Raw genomic sequence first — 27,354 nt, 5'->3', positions numbered from 1 at the left:
TGCAACAGCTCCATATTTCTAGAAATAAAAACACACACATAAAAAAGCATTCGTATTGTGCACAAATAACTTTTAATCATTTATGCTTTTTCTTTTAAAGAAATAGACCAGGAAAATGAAGGAACATTTAGCACAAGCAGTCGTGACACGACCTGAGAAATAAATCACAGCTTTATTTTTTTCTTTTTTTATTTATTATTATTTTTTTTTTAATATTGAAAAGGTATTGCAAACGTAATTCAACGAACAAAATGTGAACAACTGGAGAAAATGAGAGAAAAATTAATTAGAAAACAAGAAACTGCTGCATTAAAAAGTTCCAGGAGTTCAAGAAATTGACAAATAATGTAACATTAAAAGGATACAATAAATACAATAACAGAAATATTTAATTTCACTAGCTTATGACAGAACGCTTATTCAAATATGAAAAAAAAGCTTATTTTCAAAAAATTATAACAAAAGAAAATCGTAGGACAAAGCACTTTTCGATGCAAAGCAAAAGATACAAAACGAAAAGAGAAAATATGGTTATAGTACAGTAAAAATAGGGGTCGGACCCAAACATCCAAAAAAAAAAAAAGCTAAACCTGGTGCAAATTGTTTATTACCCTCCCAATAAGAACAGGTAAAAAGTCCCACCCCATTGTGCGTCGGGTTTTGGAATGGGAAGCATCTAAAAATTGCTGTTTTGGGCATTTTTCCAGAATTTTTAGAATAAATTTAAAGTGAGAATATTATGTTATACTAAATTTAAAAGCATGAAATTAAAGGTGTTTGATCCCAAAGAGGGATGACATAACCCATCAATGCTACAGAGCCCCCTATTCCCGTAAAACGAAGCAGTACCCCCGAACCCCCCCCCCCCCCCCTCCATACATTTCATATAGAAACATTATTTTATGCTAAGTTATAAATCAAGTGTGTCCATCCTCCAAGAGCGATGGTGCATCTCCTCTCAAAGCTACAGCAACCCCCCCCCCTCCGCCAAATAAAATAAACTCACCCCCCCCCCCCACTTTTATTTCAAGTAGAAGTATTATTTCATGCAAATCTAAAATGCATTAAATCAGGACTGTCCACCCCATAAGAACAGTAGCTCACCTCCAAAACGAAATTCTATACTAAAATATTATCCTCCCCCCCCCCCCACCCCCTCTGATGGTGCGCATTTGATTCAATGGCCAGAAAAATTACGCTGAACTATTTTTTGCTTTCAAATGATTTCTCCTAAGCTTGTAACAAAAAGTCTTCGTTATCAAAATGTTTTTTGGAATCTAGATTCTCAGCAAAATCGTTATTGTTGCAGCTATGTCTAGCACAGTTTGTGCATATAGTTGCACACTTCAGTCCACTTTCAGACTTTTCAAACACTCACTATATCCAATGAACCCCTCAGAGCAAGCACAAGATTTGAGGCGCAGAAAGTCTTCTAGAGCTTGACTGTTGTAATAAGACGCAGATTATATTTCTGTGGTGCTTTCTTTGCACCCATCAAAAATGACACTAGCTTTCTCATACTTACAAGTGACCTATACACTGCATTACTGGCATATTTCCTTGAAGATTACAGAACCAAAAATATGATCAAGCAGGTATCTTCCATCTATTGCATATGATGCAGTGAGAAGCAAAGGGATGTCAGTGGCAAAATTAAAAATTTGGAGATAACCAGTACAAATGGTTAGTGAATCTCTCCTCTATCTTGGGGGAGGAGATGGTACTAGTAGACGTGGTAGTTGCTTCTATACAGCATGATTTAGAAAAGAAAATCAATGAAAGCCTACCTAGGATGTTATCTTTAAACGTGTTTTATTCAAAACTTGAAAATGTTCAATTACATCCCTTTGCTTCTCACTGCCTCATATGTGACACCAGCTGTTCGTTCTGTGATGGTAGATGAACCTTTTGCTTCAGATAATAGCACTTTAACGATACAGTATTTCTTTCCTTCTGAAACCAGATTCATCGAATACTGATGGAGGATCAGCGCATAACTCGTACCAGAAGTTTTTAGCAATTTGTTATTCCATCTTTACTGTTCATACCATTAGGTGTAAAAGATGGTTTGGGCTTACACATCTTTACAGATAATAACTACTCTCATAACAGAAGCTGAAGACATAGCTGCTTACCTCCTTTACAAAGAAATGCCACAAAATTGTTTGCCATCAATATCCTTTGATGTTACTACACGAACGTTAAAGGTCTCATCGCAACTCACTTTATCATCAGCGAGCAATACTACTACCAACTTGAGAGGGAAGAAACTTCTGGGGGCTTTAGAAACAGATTGTAATTTCCAAATTGAGAGACAAAAAGGTGTAAATATTTAGCATTCTATTGTTGTATTGCTCATTGTTCTCAGCAAGACTTGTTCCATCGTTGAATCACTACAGGTTCTAGACCACCTGAATTTGTCACTGCGTTAGATCGCTGGATAGCGGATGTTTTAGCTGATGTTTAATGTGATCAATTTTTTTTTATCGCATAATGTACTCAAAAGTTTCAGATAGTGTTGCAAGTATATGTTCGCAGATTTAGCATAATTCGCATAACCAGCTGCGTAAAAGAGAGGTAGCTCGGTGTTTGCAAATGAGAACCCCCACCGACTTAGAGGGTGCAGAATTGCAGCATTGCCCATCTCACTATTCGCAATTTCGGTTTTTCCCCCCTTACGGTGATGGCAAAAGATTGTAGAAAAGTTGAAGTAGGTTAATCAAGAAGAAGTAGGGAAACTTTGGTCAATTTGGACTTTTTTTTATGCTGCACAGGAATTTGGTTTTCCAGCGCTCTAAACAGTTTAATAACTCCAGTCACAAATAATTTGGTTACTGAGCTCGCTTAGATCTTTTAGAATTATTAGTCTGATATTACCATATCATTGTGTGACATTTTGCACTTCGGAAAAGTTTAAATCAGGGAAATTTTTTCGTGAACTTCACTGCAATAGTTGATTTTAGAATATAAATTCAGGGTCCTCCCCCCTTCACCCCCCCCCCCCAAAAAAATAGCGATTTCGCACCCCTCAAGTGTGACGGAGTACCCATCCAGAATAAAAGCCCTCAAAAAAGAAAGATATAATCCTTGAAAAAACTGCCTTAAAAATTCAAATGACCCAAAGCTGCTCCATGGACCCCCCCCCCAATCCCCCCTCCGCCTGTCCACCCCCGCTAATTAGAATTTTTTCTGTGAGAGTTTATTATTTTACTATTATAGAGTGGTTTCTGCGAAGTTTGAGAATTTTTTTTAAGTAATAGAAATTATTTTTATTTAAATAGAAGATTATTTCATCTCCCTCTTTTCCCCCAAAACCCGACGCGCAAAGTGCTGGGACTTTTTACCCCTTCTTGCTGGAAGGGTCAGAAGTAATTTGCAACAGGTTTCGCCTTTTTTTTTTTTTTTTTTTTTTTGGACGTTTGGGTTTGGCCATTTTCTGGCCCAATTTTACTGTACTATTAATGAAGTTTTTGAGAATTCTGCTCTTTCAATGATGCTTCATTTTGTGGAACAAATATTTCCAACATTTAGACAAAACTTCAGCTTAGCAAGGAAATTACAGAAAAAGCTTTATTTTCTCAGAGGAAAATGTCTATCGCTTAAATAATGCTCATTTCCTTTCTACTTTTAAGTGACAACATTTTTGCGAAATAGAAAAAGCTTTTCTAAATTTCACCAGTCCATACACATTTTATTATTATTATTATTCTCTTAAGAGTGCACAAGTATTATTATACCATTAAAATACTATTATTAGCATTATCATATTATTATCAAAAACCATTTTAATGTAATAAGAGCGAAAATGAAATGAAATAAATTCAGAAAAATAGTTACTTAAAATGTTTTGACGAATTTTTTTGTTTTCTAATGAAAATTCCGCTTTGCGGTGCCACATTTCAAGAAATTTAAAACTTTTATATGACAACATATCGCCAAAATCAAATGTGTGCAACATCATTGTCTATTCTATTAAAATTCCATAAAATGGAAAAACGTTCTCTGTCATTCTGGCGTAGCAAAAAGGTTTTGCAAAAGGCGAGGACAATCCTTTCACTATTATATGGTTAAAGTGGGTTGATATGAGAAAAGGAAAAGGCTAAGTACTGTTTGCAAATAATAATAAAGTTACGCATGAAAAGATTTAAAAAATAAAAGTAAATAAGAAACATTATACACAATAGAAAACATTAGATGATGATAAATACATCAGTTATTGTCGTTTGCGTGCGGTAAATAGAAAGTGAAGTGAAGAGAACTTTTCTGCCTTGTTCCCAAAGACATAAAGAGCAATGCTCGTCTCAATGTGTGTTGGAAAGAGAGTATAGCCAATAGGGAACAATTCTTAATATGTAATACAATCACAATGTTTAGTAGTAACTTTTGAACTTTGAGCAAAGAGGATTTGGAAAGATCAAGTTCTTTCAAAACATTTGTTCCTTTGGAAAACGGTAAAAAAGAAAACCTTTCAATGAACACCAAAAGAATCTTGTTTTGTACAGCCATGTCTACCCTGTTTTAAATGGGCTGTTGAAGAAATATGATGCACGAATTAGAAATACGCGGGAATTTATTTTGATACAGGTGAACTGCGTTCAGTGTATGACGAATTATAAATATGCAAAAAGTATTTTAGTAAAATTTGCTATACATGAACTGCATCCAGTGTATAACGAAAAACAAAATATTACCTTTGCAGCAAGTTTTAATCTCCAAGTCTACAATTTCATGGCAAATAAAGTTAAGTCGAAATACTATTTTAGATATTTAAAACTCAAAAATATTGAAACATTGTCTCTGAATTAGCTTAAATATTTTATTCCAGTTGCGTAAGTTAAAAAGTACTTCATAAACAATGAATGTAAAATGTGTGGTTACAGTGGGTAAGAAGGAATAGGGTACTAAATAAATGAAAAACTGAACCATGAGAAAAAAAAGTTCTAAAACCACCGATTCAAAATTTATAATCGAAATATTAGTAAAATGTGCGAGAATTCCATTTTCACAAAACAGTTAAAATAAAGATGGTTTCAAAAATGCTAAATTCAGTTGTTTGATCTAAATTTTCCACAGATAGTTTACATAAAGAACAGAAAATGTATCATGCAGTTAAATGATAATAGGGAAGTTTTCGATTTTTCAATTTTATTTTTATATGATAGAGTAACATGTATGAACATCATAGGTGAAAAACATTTTGCGATACGATAAGTAGTTTTTTTTTTTAATTAATTTTTAAAGTTCAAGCGCTTGTGACGTCAAATGAAATAGGAAGTGACGTCATGCGCTCTTCCGATAGGGGAGAAGCCGAAAGACGTGCATTCGACTTCGAAGACGAAACGTAAAAGGCTTTTCTCCTCGCATGTAACTCTTCGCGTTTCTGGAACATTAAACCTCTCATCCTCTCGGAAATATTCGAATATTATCATTGATGTTACTTGAGGAAGATTATTTAGATTGTGCTTTAACGAATCTGGCCTCCATAGTGTGTTCAAAAAGATTATTGAATTTCTAAAAAATAAAAATAGCGCGCTCAAAATGTCCCTAGCGAAAACAAGGGATTTTCGGCGGAAGGCTGCCCATTAGTGCCCTGCGACGTAAACTCGTGACGTTTCAGAAGAGCGCACTTTTGCGCGTGGATTTTTAAAAATTCATTAAAAATCAATCACGGTGTTTTAAAATTCGGCGATGGTGAATTTTTTTAGTTTTGAGGGTCAATTAACAATATCCAATAGCCAAAATATGAACATTTAATAGGTTGCAACTTCCCTATTCGTGTAAACATTAAGAGACCTAAAAGTGATTAAGACTTTTTAGCCAATGAGGAAATTTTAAACTAAATGCTAACATTAAATGACTATTTTCTTTCTCAGTAAAACATGCAGTATTTTAAATTTACGTTAAGTAAAATCTTTAACGAGTGCAATGCAAAATTTAAAGTCAATAATTCAAAAGTCTATCATACGGAGCACGTTTTACTCTCTGTTGTAAACATTCATATTTTAACGAGTGGTTAGGAAGGTGCAGCTTCCTCTCCCCGGGGGGGGGGGGGTTCTCTGTATTTGAGTAGTGACGAAGTTTTATGTTTTCTCATACATTTTATACTAGCCGTTAACGATAAACTATCATTAAACGGAATATAATCTCATTTCTTGTGTCTAAAATACAAAAGAAAAGAGGCAAGGTTTAAAAATAAAATTATAAAAAGATTTTTTTTAAAGAGGGGGGGGGGAGAGGAGAGAAGCACAAAAAGTACCATTTAAAAAAATGCAGTTGAAATTTAACTAACACACCCGAAACCAAATAAAACCTAAACCAAAAACGAAGCAAACATTCCAACGTGGTATTAACACATAATTGGAAATGATTTCATAATTGCATACATTTACAAGTTTTCAACCATAACAACAAAACTAAACGAAATTTTAAGATTCGATTTTTTTTCCTCCAGAAGAATTTCTTCCAAGATTTTTTTTTTTTTTTTGGGGGGGGGGGGGGGGAGATACTTGATTTTCAAGTAATACGCTTCTTGAGTTACTACTTCACATTCACAGAAACCACACTATGTCATTTGTCGGAAGTATAATAGTTGCATTTTAGGTTAAACTCAACAAGGACTAAAAAAATCAATAGGGTTATAGCCCCTTATATCATAATCCATGCCCCGGCGACCACCTCCGCGTTTTCCATTTCAGTTACCTTGAGAAAGATAATAAATCCGTACGCATTCGTACAGAAATGGAACAAGTGAGAGGTCGCAAGCAGCGTGCGTGACATACATGCAACCGAAAAGGCAAACATTAGATCGAAAGTGAAATGTTTGGTTCCGCCACGAATAACGGAAAAGTTATTCAGATTGCTCTTGAACTTATGATTTACGTGAATCTACTGGTAAAATTTCGGAAAAATATTCATACTATCTGGGTTAAGACGCTTTGTTTTTGTTGCTAAATATATACTCAGTAAATTGTTTAAGATACATACTCTGTAAAACGAAGTATTTTTGTTGAAAAAGAGTTTTGATGAAAGAGTTTTGTGAAAATTAAAACAGGTTATAAATCATAACAATCATTGATTGAGGTAGATGCGTTGCAAAAATAAATAAACAAATAAAAATCAGTTACATATCTTCCAATCGTACTATAAATTAGTCGCGCCATTTTTTTTTTATTTATTTATTTATTTATTTATTTTTTCATAATACGAATCTGTGTCACAACAACACACGCACGCAATATAAAAACGGAATGAAATAGCGTAGCTTGTTCAAATTCACAATGTTTCCAAAATGTTTAGTAAAATTAAGATTCAAATAGTTTCTCCCTTTTTAATTAAGCTTAGGAATTCAGAAAGTAGTAAAGAAATGAACTATTCTCTCTTAAGTATCACTCTCTCCAAAAAGCCCCAGAAACATCTCAAAATACCAATTTACTGCTATGGACTATGCTACTTTGGACTAGATTTTGGCTATAGGTTTGATATTTGAATGACACGGTCCTAGCCTTGGATACAATCATTCAGGTCAAAACAAAAATTGTTATAATAGCTAATACTTCATATATTTTGGGATAATTCTGAGAAACTACCAACGGGACCACTTGTTGAACCACTGCAAAGAAGTTTATTAGATTATATTACAATATCTCTTCCAAATTTGTCAAGCCTTAAAATATACGCATAAAAGTAAGCTTTAATATGTTTTCATTACTGGCTCTTATCCGAGAGTGCCAATTTGCAGGGGCCTAGCCTCGAGACTCCGCCATAAAGGGGTCATGTTCGGAACCCCGATGACGGAAATATGTCTAGAAGATTCTTCACTGACCTTGTAGCAGCGATCCAAATTAGACAGGGTTCATACTCAATTTAGATAAAAATTTTCCATGACTTTTCCAAGACTTTTTCATGACTTCATAAAAATTTTCATGACAATGTTACACGAAGAATGTAGTGCTTTATAATGTCAAACATGCCAATTTTCGGAAATGGGTTTTATAAAAACTTTTATGTGAATGTCACTACCTCATTAGAGCACTTACTTGTGACTGGAAAAATATCAGTGCACTCTGGAGAAAGTAGCAAATCATTCTTATTCGTCTTTACCATATAAATTCAAGTAAAGTAAAAATATAATGAATGCAATACACTGATGTTTAAATGTCTACTAAATACTTAATAAATAGGGCAGAACAGTAATAAATGTGACAAAAATTGAATGAGTCATTACTAAGTTTCCAATAATAAATTCTTTTCATAAAAAATGGCCCTTTGGAGTCAATAGTGCATCTAATCACTCATGTTACTTGACAGTACATTCGTAAAAAAGTAATGCCACACTTTTAGTAAATTCATTTTTGGGCACCTCTGTTTTAGAGTATTAGAATTCCCCTATTTCTATGTTCTATTGTCTGACAAAAGCCTTCATTTTCTAAAGCCTTCAAAATATTGGGATTAACTCTGATAAATTTAACAATGAATTTTTTACAAGTAGTTGAAATGAAATCGGATGTAATTGAATTACACTTTTTGAGGGGGCGTGGCAAAATCAAGAACGTGCATGTCCACTACTACAGAAAATAAAATAGAAGAAATGTTGAAAATAATGGTGAATTTTAAGTTAATGATACCCCTGTAGTAAAATCACATTACGGAAAATGGCGAGCGGCTGTTGCAGAAACGGATGAAATTGGATTCCAAAACTCGGAATTGTTCATGAGATCGCTCAATTTATATGCCAATATTACTAAATCGCTCAATATTTCCAGCGCTCTTTTAGCTATTGTAAGTTTCTTATTGCCCAAAACATTTTTCCATGACTTTAAATAAATTTCCATGACTTTTAATGAAAATATTTGCTTTCCATGACTTTTCCAGGTCTGAAATTTGTAAAATATTTTTCCATGACTTTCCAGGATTTCCATGACCCGTACGAATCCTGATTAGAGCAATCGATAAAAATTCAATGTATTGGTTCAAAGTGATAATAGAAAGGAAGTCTAGTGCTCACATCATTGATGCAGAGAACATTGCAGTTCACAGCTGGGAAAGTATTAAGCCTTTTTGCTGCTGTACGTGGCTGGTATCCAATGCAATCTACTGTACACAAAATTTCAATACGTGGTACTGTTATCATTGCACAATTAATTCTGGCAATTTTATAGATCTCAGAAGAAGCAGCCGAAGCTCGAAATAAACATTTTAGGCGTATTGGATAAAACTCTTCTCGCAAATTTTCACGCATCATGTGCAGCAGCGGTGTAGTAAAAAGGTTTTAAACTAACTTTCGACCCATAACTTAGCAGCAACAGTCATGTACAAAAAGATCTAACCGTTTTCTTCTGAAATCATAAGTCTTCTGCTCCTTGATAGTGAAATCTGCCTCTTGTGTGTGAATTGAGAACAGCGATGAAAAAGACGATGGAAACACGAATCAGGTTTTGATGAGAAATTTTATATTTAAAAATATCTTTTTTATTTATTTCTTAATAACATAACATCTTATTTTTAAGCATTTTTTGGTACCGATTTGAGTTTGCGATTAATCTAATCTCGGTTTATTGTATCTTGCAGACTATTTTGATTTTCATCAGCGTCGCAGAATACTGAAAGAAACTCAGCAACCGGGCTCTTGACAAGTACATTTTGCACCATGACGAATTCATTGTATCTTACTTACGTTTCAATTAGCAGACTTTTGGAATGCAAAAGGCGCATAACGAGGTTCCAAGGTAATCAAATTTAAAACCGAAATTACGGCTATCATTCAAATTAGTCCCCATAAACGATCTATGCACTTGACACATCGACTGGTACTTGGAATCCACAGGTTTTGTCATATCCTTCAAAATTATTCTTTACAGCGCTTCTTCGTCACAAATAGATAAAGACATTGATTCACCATTAACCTTTTCATTAAAAAATTGACTTGGATTTCAACCTACTGAGATTAAAATGTATATCACACTAACCTTCCACTATCAAATCCATTGACCAACTTCAGCAATACAGCATGAAAGAAATAAAAATAAATGCAAACTAAAATTCACATTTCGTAAGTTGAAGTGACCAATATCCGTGCAAGATTTCAGGTTAATGCTGCTGTTTCATCAGTCTTAGGCTTAGAATTCCCTAACATCCTGATACATAAATTTAGTTCAATAAAGAATAACTTACTGTGCATATTTCCGCTGTACACAAAGAGGAAACTGATGCCAAAATAGCGATAGTGGATTGAACCTGGTGCTGCTTCAGCTAGGCAATAAACGTCAAAAACTGCTAAAACAATCATAAAGAAGCTCTGTACCTGGAAAAAAATTAAAACGGATGAAAACAAAGAAAACATACTTAAATACCTTGACACAGTTCTCGTCCTCTAGAGGGGAGACGGAAATTAACGCATAAAAAAATTACAAAAGTTTTTTTTTTTCTTTTTGTGTCCTATAAAATGTATCGACTTATAATTTAAAAAATGCGCCAAACCGCAGAGCCTAGCACGTTTCAAATAACATCAACAACTTGGATACATAAAAACTACATAATCATGAAAGATAAATACGCAGATAATATAGACAATTTTTTCCCTTCGTAAAATATAGGAAAATATAGATCCAACTGGAAGAAACTTATGGAAAAGGCCAGGACCCACAATAGACCAAGAGTTGAGCCCCCAAAACACGATTTATCTCTTTTATGGCGGGTGGCCGGTTAAAACAATAAAAAAATGTAATTAAAAAACTTTGGCTCTAATCCCCCCCACTAATTTTGGGTCACACGGCTGCGTGGGTGGATGAGAGGTCAAAAAAAAGAAAAATATTAAAGTGATGAGTTAAATGGCTAAAAATTATACAATAACATTAAATTAATAAGAAAAAAAACGTAGCGAATTTCTCCCCCCAGCTATGTTGGGGCGAACGTAATGGCCCCCAGAGGTAAAGTATCGATTATTAAACTTTAAAAAAAAATGATCACTTTCGTGGGGGGGGAATTTTACAGGGTATTAGTTTCATTATTTTGATTGCCAAAAAAGAAAAAAAAAATCCCCCTCAGTAACTACGGGTCAATTTGTCAAAAAAAAAATTTTTTTTTTTTTTTGTTCCTCTTTATTTGGTCGAAGTCGAGTATTATTCGAACTTACGCATGACTGTTTAAGTTGCAAAAAAATCCCAAAGTTTGAACGTTTATTCGTTAAAAAAAACTCGTAGCAATCCCCCCCCCCCCACACCAATGGAGGGGGATGCTACGCGGTGCGCGGTTTTACAACGTAGTGCCCCCCTCCAGGGGTGAATTATCGATTGATTAAATTAAAAATAAATGATCACTTTCTTGGAGGGAATTTTACAGAGCATATATTTAATTGTTTTAATTGCGAAAAAAAAAGAAATCTCCCCCCCCCCCTCCAGTAACTATGGATCAATTTGTCAAAAAAAAAAAATTTTTTTTGTTCCTCTTTATTTGATCCGAGTCGAGTACTATTCGCACTTTAGCCTGAACGCTTAAATTACAAAAACAAAGTTTGAATGTTTATTCCTTAAAAAAACTCGTAGCAAATTCCCCCAATCTATTTATGGGGGGGGGGGGTTGCTACGCGGTGCGCGGTTTTACAATGTGGTGCCCCCCAGGGGTGAACTATCGATTGATTAAATAAAAAACAAATAACTGTCGTGAGGGAATTTTACAGAGTATACATTTAATTGTTTTCATTGCAAAAAAAAAAAAATCTCCAGTAATTATGAGTTTATTTCACAAACAAGAGTGATTTTATGTTAAAATTGCAATAACGATTTTTTTACTTGTAAATGTTAATGCGTTAATCCGATGCGTTAAATGAATTTTTAAAATAATAATTTGGTAATTCATATAGATTTATTTACCTTCAGCATATTAGTTGTGATAGAGTCTATCTAGTTTGATAAAAATGTTCCTGCAATCTCGATGATATAAATCTGCTTCTGTTAAGAACTCGGAAAAATTTAAATCACGGAATTTCAGTTTTCAGTGTTTTCGAATCTTTGAAACTTTTATTCCTACAAATAAAGTTTCTGTCAAAACATTCAATCTTTTATATGGTGGCTGGCTACACTTAAAATTATCCTTTAAAACACTCATAATATAAAAACATCAAAATATATTTCTGAAAAAAGGATTTTTTTAAGTTTCAGTTTAAGGATGCAGTACAGCGTGCTCCGAAAAGAAAAACCAACAGCTATAACGACTTCACTGTGTTGGCTACAGGTGATCACTGACGAAACTGCCCTCGAAACAGCAAGAAGAAATTATCACAGGCGTGTACTTTCCCCTTCCTTCTTTTCATACTGAGCATACAATGGTAGAAGCAGATGTACGGACGCTGAATTGCTTCCTTTCATTTTGAAAAATATTTCAAAATTTCTAATTTAAATTAAAAACATTTTTTTCGGGGGGGAGGGATTTTTTTTCCTGCTACAATCAATTGTAAACTCTGAGAAAATCCCCCCTCTCTACGAAAGTAATCTTTTTTTTTTATTTAATCAATCGATAATTCACTCCTGGGGGCAACAAGTCCGCCCTAACATAGATGGGGGGGAGGGATTTTCGACGCGTTTTTTTTTTTTTTACCGAATAAATAATTGCAATTGTTTTTACAATTTAAGAGGTCATGGGAAAGTTCAAATAGTACTCGACTCGGACCAAATAAAGAGAAACAAAAAACTTTTTTTTTTTGACAAATTGACCCATGGTTACTGGGGGGTGGGAGAGATTTTTTGGAAATCAAAATAATGAAACAAATACCCCTGTAAAGTTCCCCATCCCCAACCCCACGAAAGTGATCTTTTTTTTTTAATTTGAACAATCGATATTCACTTCTGGGGGGGGGGCTCCCACATTCGCCCCAACATAGCTGGAGGGGGGGATTTGCTACGTGGTTTTGTTATTAATTTAATGTTATTATATAATTTTTAGCCATTTCACTTATGTTAATATTTTTCTTTTATTTTGACCTTTCATCCACCCATACAGCGTGTGACCCAAAAATAGTAAGCGGAGGGGCGGGATTCGAGTCAAAATTTTCAATTACATTTTTTTATTATTTTAACCGGCCACCCGCCATAAAACAGATAAACCGTGTTTTGGGGGCTCAGCTCTTGGTCTACAGGGACGACGGGTTCGAACTGAAAAATTCATTTTGTGTTGAATAGTCCATTTATTGAGCAGACTATAGGCTATATAACATTGCGCTTTGACTAATAGGAGTGGAGCAGCAATAAGAAATGTAATGAAAACGGGAAAATTTATATAATTGTATAAAATGCTTGGAACGCCGAATACACGTACATTTTTGAGGTAGACCGTGCAACGCCGGGCAATGCAGCTAGTAGACTCATAATTGCTGGGGAGGGGACATTTTATTTTGCAATTAAAACAATTAAATGTTTTCTCTGTAAAATTCCCTCCACGAAAGTGATCATTTTTTATTTAATCAATCGATAATTCACCCCTGGAGGGGGAGCACCACGTTGTAAAACTGCGCACCGCGTAGCAACCCCCTCCATTGGTGTGGGGGAAGGGAATTGCTACGAGTTTCTTTTATCGAATAAACGTTCAAACTTTGGGTTTTTTTTTTTTTTTTTTTTTTTTTGCAATTTAAACAGTCATGCGTAAGTTCGAATAATACTCGACGTGGACCAAATAAAGAGGAAAAAAAAAATTTTTTTGACAAATTGACCCATAGTTACTGGGGGGGGGGGGGGATTTTTTTTTTTTTTTTTTTGTGATCAAAATAATGAAACTAATACCCTGTAAAATTCCCCCCCCACGAAAGTGATCATTATTTTTAGTTTAATAATCGATACTTTACCCATGGGGGGGCACCACGTTCGTCCCAACATAGCTGGGGGAGAAATTCGCTACGTGTTTTTTCTTATTAGTTTAATGTTATTATATAATTTTTAGCCATTTAACTCATCACTTTAATTTTTTTCTTTTCTTTCTTTTTTTTTTTTTTTTTTTTTTTTTTGACCTTTCATCCACCCACGCAGCCGTGTGACCCAAAATTAGTGGGGGGGGGGGATTAGAGCCAAAGTTTTTAATTGCATTTGTTTATTTTTTTAACCGGCCACAAGCCATAAAAGAGATAAATCGCATTTGGGGGGGGGGGTCAGCTCTTGGTCTACAATGGTTTGTCGAGCCAGTGATAATGATGATGAAAATATAGTTCTTCTATTTTAAACTTGACAGTTTAAAGGAGAAAAAATTAAATATGCCAAATGATAGAAGAAAATAACTAAAACATGTATGACAAGCTTTGATAGAACGTTCCACAAATCCAAATTACATTTGAAAACAACCTTAAACCTCAACCAAACAAGAAATTTAAAAGACGTTTTACATATGAGGCAATGAGAAGCAAAGGATGTAAGTGGACATTTTCAAGTTTTGCGTAAAACGCGTTTAAAAATAAGGTCGTAGGTAGGTTTTCATTGAAATGTTTTTCTAAATCCTGCTGTCTAAATCATGCTAAATTAGCACCAACCAGAGCTGCTAGTACTATCTCTTGCCACAAGACAGAGGAGAGGTTCACCTACCATTTGTGTACTCGTGTGTTATCTCCAAATTTTCATTTTTTCCACTTACATCAATTTGCTTTTCACTGCATCATCTATGAAATGCAATTGAACCACAATAGAGCAACAAGATATCAATGTACAATTGATAATGAGCGCTAATAACAGTAGCGTCTCGAAAGTTCGAGGTTCCACTTAACTCGGATTTTCGAGACTCTACAGTGCTACAATTGACATTGAGCGACGAAACACATTTTTGAAATTGAAGCGGAAAAATGTGGGTCAACTTCCTTCAGCACCTATGGCTTTTACCACGCATTGCTAATCCTTATATAGTAATTTAAGTACATATAAGCTCTGTTATTCCCCTCCTTCCTCCGAAGCTAAATTCTGGCTGAGCTCTAGTGGTTGGTCCTTATATACTGATTACTACTTTCACTAACTTCACTGACACAAAAAGTGCAAATGTGCGCGGAAAAATTAAAAAAGCAATGATACTTTTTCCCCTCACTATAGTATATATCACGAATCAAGCTCTATTCAAAAGAAGCAGCAAAATTTAATTCAAGAATAAAAATAACGACAGATCTGAAAAAAAAAAAAATGACATTGAACCCCCAGTTTACAGAAGAAGAAATCATAACCATTCTATTCTAATAACTTTAGAATGTTGTTCTATGTCACATTTCACTTTTTCTTCTCTTTGAATACATGCAATCTTAAGTTAAGTTAAGCTTGTTGGTGAAATGTTGTAATCAACAGAAGTTTGATGAATCAACTTGATGCTTGACTATGCGTTTGCTTGCTGAACAAATAGTATTTCAGTAGGTTCTAGCACAAATATTCAATACCTTTGCCGACAGAAAAACAGAAACCTATGAAAAAAACGGTTTAAAAAAAAGTACAAATTGTTGAGTCTACCTTAAGGAGGAAAAAACTCTGCAAAGCGGAACCTAAAATCGTTTCGATTTCTACCAACTCCGAGACTTAAATTGAGGAAATTGGCAGAAAGGAAGCACTAGGTACCAGTTAATGCTTCATTAAATTCGTAAAGAAAATCATTTGAGCGAATACAGAACCATTATAACGATTCAGCAAATAAAAAACTGAATGAATGAAAATGCAGATAGGTGAGGCTAGACGAAACATTTCCAACAGAATGAAGCCATGTGGAAAAAGTAAACAAATCATCAACTAAGGTCAAGTTCTATGATTAAGTGCTGAAAGCAACTACTATTTTGTTGTAACAAGATGTATCCTTTTGATACTATTATGTTAATTGATAATGCGTTCCTAAAGAAATAACACGAAGTTCAGTCTAGAACGAAACGAGCCTACTTTTCCGCATACCAGTATTTATTTCCTAACATCAGACAAGTATTCCCTCAAATATTGGTTTAGGCTGTAAATAGGGGCGCCCCGAACTAAAATTTTGAGGGATTGGTAATTCTCAATTGGCAGAATGGAACTGCAAAATTTGCCGAATGATAATATACGGTTATGCGTACATAAGTACATATAATGAAATGGTATGTTCGAAGATTAAAACTGCAGTATTGCAATTTTGTCCCCAAATTTACCGAATCGTCAGACAAAGTTTGATGAATAAAGAAATTTTTGGGAGGCCACAGCGACCTCCAGTGAATTCCCATCGGGGAGCCATTGACCGAAAACTATTTCAAAACACGTTTTTAACATTTAAATCTGTTTTCAAAGACAAAACAGGCATCTCTTATGTAAAAAAACTAATGTTTCTGCTAATTTCAACAAGTAATGAACATTTTACTGAGAATAAACTAAGCAATTTTGTCTAACATTTAAGCGTTCAGGTGTAGAACGAACAAATTGTTTTCTTTGGTATTTGCAATTTTAAGATAAAGCAATGTGTGACATTTTCAAATAACGTTGAACAATCTTAAAAGGTTAAATAAAAATAATAGCAAAATAATGATTCTGAAACAAAAGCAAGCTGAAGCTCATCTTTGAGAGATTTCCTCTCGCCCCTCCCTATTTTGACAAAATTCAAACAAACAGAAGCATACACAGAAGAGGGGAGACAATAATTTTTATTGGAATGTTCACAAATAGCATTAAAATACGTAATTTAAAACTTCAATTATAAATTTTAATGCGTAAAAATGAACTTTGAAATAAAACCCATAAAGTAGTGCTTGTTTCTGAGCTGCAAATAAACGTTTATGGGTCATTCTTCAAAAAGTGTAACTTTTCTGTCACACGTCTTTTACAGAAAAAAATTTAAGGAACAATTCATTTAATAATACTTTTTAATTTAGTCAAAAATGTATGTATTTAAACCTGCCAACAATTTTTTAATAATAATTTTTATTTTAGTAACTTTTTGGTTCACAACATGTGAAGTCTCACCTCCGTGGCATGTCACACTTTTGTGACTCTTAATGTTGCTTAATAACTTGTTTAATTAAAAGTATGTACTTATTTATTATTTCTTTCACAAGTTTCTCAAATATTAATTATTTCAGCATATTTAATATTTTAATATTGTGTTTTAGTTCGTTTTAGTAGGATAAGGAATCGTGTCACACAATAAATTCTCACCTCCGTTACCTTAACACAAAATGCCATTCCTCATTAACACGTGGCAGTAATGACATCAAATTTTATTTTCAGCCATAGTTGAAGTTGTGAGAATTTTGTGGAAAAACAATAAGATAGTTTTTGCTTTAAAAACTTAGTGTGGTTATTCTGACTTCTCACCTCCGTTAACTTGAATTTCAGGGATGTAAATTAATGTAAAAAAAGAAGTGAACATGTTTTCATATGCTTAACATGTGCAGATTTTAGCAACGAAGAAAAAAAAAAATTCCATGAAAAATGCATCCTATTAGGCCTATATTAATGGAAAAATCCTCACCCCCTTGAATCTCACCTCCATGACAGATCTTATTTTAACATACATGGGTCATTCTTCAAAAAGTGTAACTTTTCTATCACACGCATTTCACAGTAAAAGTTTTAAGGAACAATTCATTTAACAATTATTTTTAATTTCATCAAAAATATATCTATTTAAAACTGCCAACCATTTTTTAATAATAATTTTTATTTTAGTATTTTTTGGTTCACAACATGTGAATTCTCACCTCCGTGGCATGTCACACACCTTGTGTGGCTCTTTATGTTGCTTAATAACTTGTTTAATTAAAAGGCTTCTTTTGATTAAAAGACTTCCTTTTGAAAAGAACAATCTATACATATAATAAAATAAGATGTTTGTGTGTGTGTGTGTGTGTGTGGCGCGCATCCCGGGAAAACGGTAAGGCCTAGAAAGATGAAATTTGGTATACAGGTGTAGTTTTTGCTGAAAATGTGCACCTCGGGCTTCGATTTTTGATATTTTAATTAGAAAAAAGTTATTTAATGTTTTATGTGTTTTTTTTTTTTTTTTTTTTTTTTGCACTTTTTAGTACTTTTTACCTCACAGATCCCGAACCAATCGCACCACACAAATTTTGTACTATAGTGTAGGAAATTTAATTTTAAATATGATGAATGAAAAAATTTTGAAGATAGAGCAATTTTTGTATTTTTTATAAATTTTTGAAAAAACCTTTATTTTGCATTTTTTTCTGGGTTTAATTTTTTTCGAAACCCATCCGGCAAAAAGAATTGAACCCTCAATACTAAAAGTTTGGTTGGTAATAGTAAAAACATTCTGCCCTCTTCAGAAGAAAAAAGTTTTTAAAAATACGCAATAGTTTTTTTTTTACAATTTTTTTAATGGCAGAACACAACGCGAGCTGTTCGCTTGCCGGATGAGTTCCGAACTTACCTCATCACGTGATCCAACTGAAATCGTTTGCCTTCTCTTTACCTTTTTTTTTTTAGTTTTTTATCTTTTTGCAAGCGCTAATTTTTAAACACTACGGGGAACATAGAGCCTTTTTTTTTTTTTTTTTTTTTTTGCGGGTTATTTTGATTAAATAAATAAAGCCCGCGATCTTTAGCATATGTTTGTTTTTGTTACGGTTTGGCGGTTAGGTTAGGTAGATACAGAGATAGGTAGAGGTTGAGTGGACAAAAAATGTTTTTGTTTTCGAATTAATACTTATTTAAAAAAAAAAGATTGTACTGTCAGGAGGTAGATATGCCTAGATCGTATAGCTTGATAGATAGACAAATATAAAGGTCGATATAGTAGATGGACAGCAAGAAAGAGGCATGCCCGTCATTTAAGGAAATTCAACGGGGTGTCATTGCCCCCCCCCACACACACCATGACTTTGAAAGAACAATGTTTTCACATAAAAGTGGAAGTGCTTTTTGTTATTTTTCTACAAAATTTGCATGAAGAGTACGTCGTTTGTGTCTCCCCTCCTCCTCCTTTAAAAATATTCCAAACGACGGAACTAAAGATAGATATAGAAAATATTTTATTCAAACTACGAATGATATAGATAGATATAGATTGATTGATACCGCCACGAAATTTGTTTAAGCAGCCGCCGAAGGCGGCAACATCGGCGTAAAAAGGTGAATGATAATATTGATATATAGAGAAACACATTGATTAATACCGTCGCTAAATTGTCTAAGCAGCCGCCGAAGGCGGCAACCCTGGCGCAAAAAGGCGAATGGGGTAAAAAGGCGGACCAGCTGGTCGCCGCAGGCGGCTAGTAAATAAATAAAAATTAATGCTTATTTATTTATATTATTCCTTTCAAAAGTGTCTCAAATGCTAATTGTTTAAGTATATTTAATTTTTTAATATTGTGTTTTAGTTTGTTTTAAAAGGATAGGGAATCATGTCACAGAATAAATTCTCCCCTTCGTTTCCTAAACACAAATCCATTTCTCATTAACACGTGGTAGTAATGACATCAAATTTTATTTTCCATGATACAAGAAAGACCCCTTGTTTATTTTCAGCAACAGTTGAAGTTGTGAGATTTTTGTCGAAAAACAAGAAGATAGGTTTTGCTTTAAAAACTTAGTGTGGTTATTCTGACTTCTCACCTCCGTGAACTTGAATTCAAGGGATGTAAATTAATGTAAAAAAAGAAGTGAACATGTTTTCATATGCTTAACATGTGCAGATTGTAGCAACGAAGGAAAAAAAAAATTCCATGAAAAATGCATCCTATTACTGTTATATTAATGGAAAAATCCTCACCTACGTGAATCTCACCTCCATGACAGATCCTTATCAATGTCATTATTTCTGAGGTGAAAATAAATGATGGAAAGGAAATACATCAATAATACGCATTCTACGAAAATTATAAACTGCCAGTATATCCTTAAATTTACTAAAGACTATCTTTTAACGTACATTTGAAGCTACTAATTAAGCCGCACTTTAACTAAGAGAGTTTAATATTATATTCCCACTAATCATTAAAATAGCTGATTGTTTGCACAATTAACAAAATTACTACTTTAATATTAAATTGACCTCGATTTTTAAACATTAACAGTTTTTTTTTTTTTTTTTTCCGTGAACAAGGCATTTTTAATTTTTTTTTATTTTTTTTTTTATTTATGAGTAAAATAATTGGAACTTAGCTGGGCCGTTGTTTATGATTACTTCTAGTAGGTATCACTTTCATGTGAGAATGAAAAATAAAGAAAACAAAAGGTTTTGAAATTGAAAAGTATTTGCCTTCAAAAGTTACGTTTTCTGGAGAATGACCCACATTTGAAACTACGAATTAAGCTGTACTTTAATTAAGAGAGCTTAATATTATATTCAAAATAATCATTTAAAATATTGATTGTTTGCACCCAATTAACAAAATTAATACTTTGATATTAAATTGGCCTCGATTTTTAAATTTAAAATTTTTTTTTCCCGTGAACAAGGCATTTTTTAATTTTTTTTACTTACGACTAAAATATTTGTAACTTAGCTGGGCAATTGTTTATGGTTACTTCTAGTAGGTAACTCTTTCATGTAAGAATGAAAAAAAAAGAAAACAAAAGGTTTCGAAATTAAAAAATATTTGCATTCAAAAGTTACGTTTTCTGGAGAATGACCCTTATGTAACTTTAGCGTGACATGTGATGAAGGGGTAAAGGTCAAAAATTGCAAAAAAAGAAAAAACAAAATAGTAGGACATCATCTATAAACAACCCTACACAGTTTTTTTTTTTTTTTTTTTTTTCACTGTTCAAATTTAGTTCCCATTCACTTAAGAGAACCAACACTCATACATTTCGACAAAACAGTAGAAAAAAAAACTTTTTAAACCATATTCTGAGACAAAAAAAAGAAAGAAAAGTATATGCATCAAGTCTTAATGTTTTACAGCGTTGTGTGCATTTAAAGAAAGGAGTCCAATTATGTTCCGAATTCAATAAGTTGCACTGAAAATGATTTCATCTTAGATAATGGTTAACAAGATGGAATCTGAGATGGGATTGATATACAGTCATGAAAATACGATCAATCAGTACTAAACCGTGAGACACGTGTTGCGTAAGAACCTCCTCCAGCTGAGAGTTACTCCGAAAATAACACCTAAGCAACTTATTACGAATGAGTGGCAACACTCTAAGTAAGGCGGGGAGAGTAAGAATTACGCAGAACTATGTACGACTACGTTGCAGAATGAGGTTCTCCTTTAAGTACGACAATAAGGCGTAACAAACAGTACGTTTTCATTTATTTGTGTTCATATGACTTTTGTAAAGCTTCATGTACATTTTTGTAAATAAATAGCCTCAATTGTTTTTGCTCCTGGACTTTTAAAGTACGACAAAACATTTATTGGCGAGCCAGCCAGGATGTACGGAAATCAGAAGATTTCAGAGGCTTTGTAAGGATATATAAGTGAGTGTTTGTAAGAATAGTTAGTACGTAAATTGATATTCTTTATACGAAAATGGACATTTTGAAGCAGAAGCGTTCAATTTTACGAAGTGCCTTCACAAGAGCTATAAATAATTTTGATAAGTTAACGGAATCAAACGAGACAAGCAGTGAAGAAAAACAAGTAGAATTTGAACTGTTATCTGAGAAATACAAGCAGTTAAAAGAGTGTGACGCCGAAATCTTAGAACTATTACCGACGGAAAAATGCACAGAAAAACAGTACGAAGAGGAATTCGAATCGTGTGAAAAATACGATAGAAACTTTCTTTTTGCGAAAATGAAAGTAAAACGAACATTTTCCGTGCAAGCTCCGAGAAACTACGAAGAAACGCCCCTTCAATCGGTACAGGGTACCGAAACAGTATCCCAGTATCAGCTACCGAAAATTGAGCTCCGGAAGTTTGATGGAAATCCGAGGGAATGGTTAAACTTTTGGTCCCAATTTGAGCAAATTCATCAAAATACGAGAATAGACGAACGGGACAAATTCCAATATTTAATACAGGCGACAGTTGCGGGTTCCAAGGCGAGAGACATCGTAGACAGTTTTCCCCCCACGATTGAAAACTATCCCAAGGCCATCGAGTATTTGAAAGAAAGATTTGGAAAAGAAAGCGTTTTGATTCAAGTGTATATACGAGATCTATTGCAGCTGGTAATGACGAAGAACAAAAGTGATTTATCGACATTGTATGATAAACTCCAGACACAGTTACGTTCGCTTGAATCGCTAGGACTCACAAAAAATAAGTACGCGGATATTTTGTTTCCACTCGTTGAGTCAGCATTGCCAGTGGATATTATTAAGTTATGGGAAAGGCAGCGAAATACTGCTGCAGATACAGTGGGTAAGACTGATTTAGATTTATTAATTGATTTTGTTAAGAATGAGGTTGATAGTGAATTCAGAGTAAAAATTGCTAGGGAAAGCTTTTATTCTGATAGGGTAAGTCATAAAAAAGATTTAAGTAAATATTCGGAATCTAAATCTCTTGTACCAACTGCTTGTGAATTACTTAGCGCAAATGATAAAACTGCATTTAATGATAATAACAGTAAATTTAAAAGGTATGATAATTGTATTTTTTGTGATAAGCTTCATGCATCTGAGAGTTGTAATGAAGTTACGAATATGACCTTAGATTATAAAAAAGATATTCTTAAGAAAAAGAAAGCTTGTTTTGTGTGTCTTAAGAGAGGCAATCATCGGGCAAATCAATGTAGTTCTAAGCATAAATGTCAGATTTGTAAAAGGCGACATTTCGTGATCTTATGTCCAGATTTGCCTTCGAATAGACCAGGTAATCCTTTAAAAGATAATAATAACAAAATTAGTACTTTAAATAATCATGTACAACTCTCGGATGTATATCTTCAAACTTTGGTTGTAAAATTGTGTAATGGTTCGAAAGAAATGCTTCTACGTGCAGTCATTGACATGGGTAGTATGAAATCTTACATAGTTTCTGATGTTGCTCAGAGCATGAACTATTGCCCTACAAATGAAATTAAATTGAAACAATCACTGTTTGGTGGGGTAGAAATTTCTGAAAAAAGTTATAAGAACTATGTTGTTGTTTTAAGTAATGTTGACAACAGTTACAGGTGTAAATTTGATGTTCTTGCACAAAAACGTATTTGTTCTGAGATCAATCAAATCCCATCTGGTCCTTGGTTAGACGAGCTCAAGCAGCACAATATTGAAATTACGGATACAGAAAAAAATAAATTTAAGGTAGATAAGGAGATAAAGTTATTAATTGGTGCTGATGTTGCGGGAAAATTGTTGACGGGAAGAATAATAAATCTTAAGTCTAATTTGACAGCTATACAGACTCGTTTGGGGTGGACTGTGTTAGGGAAATTATGTGAAACAAGGCAAAGCGTAAATAGTAACCATTCTTTAGTGATTACATCGCTGTTAACGCCAACTCAGTGTATCAGTGATCTTTGGAAGTTAGACGTTTTGGGAATTGATGATCCAGCATATCGAAAGAGTAAATTAGAATTGGAAGAAGAAACTAATAAATTCTTTAATGAAACTATTTGCGTGAATTTGGAGGGCAGGTACGAAGTTGCGTTGCCTTGGATAGAGGATACCTCCTCCTTACCGGACAATAAGAAATTAGCTGAAAAATGCTTATTGAGCACAAAAAGAAAGCTTGTAAATTTGGGAAAGTTGGAGGAATATACGGAGGTTTTTAACAATTGGGAATCTCTTAACATAATTGAAAAGGTACCGGGAGAAACAAAGAAGCAAGTACACTATTTGCCGCATAGGCCGGTAATTAAAGAAAATAGTACTACAAGTTTAAGACCGGTATTTAACGCAAGTTCTCATTCAGTAGGTTCTCCGTCATTAAATAGTTGTTTATCTGCCGGACCTAACTTAATAGAAATTATTCCAACGATTCTTAATCGATTTCGTAGGAACTACGTAGCAGTTACGTCCGATATAGAAAAAGCGTTTTTGCAAATAGCTATTAGGGAGAAAGATCGAGATTTTTTGCGTTTTCTGTGGTTTGGTAAGGATAACTCAGAGCAGTTAGAGGAGTTCCGGCATCGGATGCTGGTTTTCGGGCTAAGTTGCAGTCCGTATCTCTTGGCTGCTACGCTGCAGTTCCATTTGAATAACGTTCCAGAAAATTTAAGCCACACAGCTGAAATTCTAAAGAGTGCATTTTACGTCGACAACTGTGTGACCAGCCTACATACCGAAACAGAAATGAAACAATTTGTGTTGGAATCGCAAATAATCATGACTTCGGGTAATTTTAATTTACGAGGCTGGGAATCCAATTTAAGCAGTGCAGTTTCGGCTGATAACTCCGTTGGGAGTAAAAAAGTTTCAGTCTTGGGTTATGTTTGGCATACGGATTCGGATATGTTATCGTGTAAAATGGATCACAAATTAGACTTAGAAAAGGCTGTTACGAAAAGGTCAGTTTTAGCAGTAGCCAATTCAGTTTTTGATCCAATAGGTTTTACAGCCCCTGTGACGTTGATACCTAAATTAATCTTGCAGGAAGTGTGGAATTTAAAACTTAAGTGGGATGAAATTCTTCCAGAGGATTTAATAAGAAAAATTAAGGCATGGTATCAACAGTTAACGAAACTACTAAAATTGAAAATACCTCGGTGGTTAGGCATTTCCCTTGAATACGAGTCGATGAGTTTGCATCTCTTTTGCGATGCCAGTCAACGAGCTTACGCCGCGTGTGTTTATATAAGAGTAGTTCGAAAAAATGAAGTAGTAATTAATTTAGTACATGCAAGAAGTAGAGTTGCACCATTAAAACATATAACTATACCTCGTCTAGAGCTACTCTCCTGTTTAATAGGGGCCAGATTACTCTCATCTGTAATTGAAGATCTTAAGCTTTCCGGAATTAATGTTCATTGTTGGACAGATTCCACTACCGCTTTGTGTTGGATTGTAAGAGAGGGAAACTGGGGTACCTTTATACAAAACCGTGTGCGAGAAATACGTTCCTTGACATCTCCTAAAGTATGGGGACACGTTCCCGGAATCCATAATATAGCCGACGTAGCGTCCCGCGGATGTTCCGTAGAGCAGTTAGCGCAGCTAAAATGGTGGGAGGGGCCAAAGTGGTTGTATGACAAAGAAGAAAATTGGCCGAAGTGTGAGGGTAAGCCAGATGAGGAATTGGTGAACTCTGAACTGCGTAAGACTATTATAACTACATTGACAACAAATAAGGTTGATGACAATTGGTACTACAGGTATTTTTCATCGGTAAGAAAAATCGTACGCATGATAGCTTGGATCTTTAGATTTTATTGTAAGTTAAGAAAATCAGTAACTGGGTTCACAGGTATTTTGTCTGTTTCTGAGCTAGAAAGGGCTGAATTAGCTCTTATGAGGTTGATTCAAAAAGAGTCATTTAAAGGTGTAAACGATGATAAATTGAAAAACCTCAGACCGCTACAGGACTCCAATGGTTTAATAAGAGCTAAAACTAATGTTGCTTATCGTGATGATACTAATGACTTTAAGTTTCCTATCATCTTACCATCTGACCACCCCGTGGTTAAATTATTAATAATGGATGCTCATAACCGTCTTTTACATGCTGGTACTTCTATGTTGATGTCTCATCTACGGGAAAAATACTGGATTATTAAGTCTCGTAAAACTATACGTAATTGCATTAGAAAGTGCGTGAAATGTCAGAGATTTAAGGCAGAAAGGTGTGATGTCAGTTCAGGCATTATGCCAAATGATAGGGTACGTGATGCAGCTATTTTTGAAATAGTGGGTGTTGATCTCGCTGGTCCACTATACCTAAAAAATGGCCAAAAGGCTTATATTGCACTTTATACTTGCGCGGTCTATAGAGCCATTCATCTCGAACTTATTACGTCTTTAAGCACAGAAGTATTTTTTCAGTCCCTGAGGCGCTTTATTGCTCGGCGTGGTAGGCCAACCATCATATATTCTGATAATGGCTCGAATTTTAAGGGAGCAGAAAGACTTTTGTACGAGCTGGATTTGGAGAGTTTACGTTCTAAAGTTGCGGAAGAAAAAATTCAGTGGAAGTTTAACCCTCCATCCGCCGCTTGGTGGGGCGGATGGTGGGAGCGCTTAGTGCAAATGGTGAAGCAAATTTTAAGGAAAATTTTGGGTCGTGCTGCTCTTGATTATGAAGAGTTAACTACAGTACTTTGTGACTGTGAAAGAATTATCAATTCGAGGCCACTTACGTACGTTTCCGAAGACGTCGACGATATGTCACCCCTAACACCAGAAATGTTTCTACAAGAAATTTCTAACGCCGGAGTTTCTGATATTGATATTGTCGATAGAGAAAAGTTAGGTAAGCGAGCTAAATATCTTCAGAAAATAAGAGAACAACTCCGTAAAAGGTTCCGTTCTGAATACCTAGGACAATTACGTCAACAATCTGCTAAGAACTTCAAACTTGAGCCTTTAAAAGTGGACGAAATAGTTCTTTTGGAGGATATTAACAAAAAACGTGCTTATTGGAATTTAGCTCGTGTGAAAAAACTAATTCCAGGACGTGATGGGCAGGTTAGACTTGCTGTTGTTAGAACTGAAACATCTGAATTCTTAAGGCCAGTTCAAAGATTATTTCGACTGGAGCTAGAAAACCCAGCATTAAATACGATTGAGGAAGCTGTACCTCTAACTACCAGTAGTGGTAGAATTGCCAAGCCACCAGTGCGTTTGTAAATAGTTATTGTTCATGATTTATGTTTTGATTGTTTTCTGGCTCATTTTTCTTTGTTAAGATTGTGTTTTTTGTATATTGCTTGATGTTATATTATGTAAGTTTTTGTAATTTTTGATTTAACCTAAGTCATTTTGAGTGTTTAGTAGATTATCCACTCAAAAGGTGGGAGGAAATGTTGCGTAAGAACCTCCTCCAGCTGAGAGTTACTCCGAAAATAACACCTAAGCAACTTATTACGAATGAGTGGCAACACTCTAAGTAAGGCGGGGAGAGTAAGAATTACGCAGAACTATGTACGACTACGTTGCAGAATGAGGTTCTCCTTTAAGTACGACAATAAGGCGTAACAAACAGTACGTTTTCATTTATTTGTGTTCATATGACTTTTGTAAAGCTTCATGTACATTTTTGTAAATAAATAGCCTCAATTGTTTTTGCTCCTGGACTTTTAAAGTACGACAACACGAAATCGCATAATTTAGTGATAATGATCTGAGTTTTGAATTTGAAGCATCAGTAGCAGTTTCAGCAGCTTTGAATGCTGATAATTATGGCAAATGGGTGATAGAGATTGTGAGGATAATTAGGGAAAAATTCGCTTGAAGTAACAAATGTTTTGAGATAATCTCTTATACATTGTAAAGTAGCTGCTACATAACAAAAATAGTAAAAATACATAAATACGATGTTTATTATGTAATTTAAACAAAATAGTTTTCCCCGATATGTGGGGATGCAGTAACTTGCT

At 34.3% G+C, this 27,354-nt stretch overlaps 1 protein-coding gene across 1 annotated transcript in view; it reads right to left on the bottom strand.

The window, feature by feature from the left end:
* LOC129218773 (uncharacterized) overlaps window positions 1-27,354 on the bottom strand; it is a 167,994-nt gene that overhangs the window by 101,641 nt on the left and 38,999 nt on the right. The window contains exon 2 of the mRNA XM_054853096.1: window positions 10,171-10,300. Within this exon, the coding sequence (XP_054709071.1) occupies window positions 10,171-10,300 (130 nt within the window). The remainder of the gene's footprint in view (window positions 1-10,170; window positions 10,301-27,354) is intronic.

Source organism: Uloborus diversus, chromosome 3 (assembly GCF_026930045.1).
Source record: "Uloborus diversus isolate 005 chromosome 3, Udiv.v.3.1, whole genome shotgun sequence".
NCBI lineage: Eukaryota > Metazoa > Arthropoda > Arachnida > Araneae > Uloboridae > Uloborus > Uloborus diversus.
This window is presented reverse-complemented; position numbering and strand designations above follow the sequence as displayed.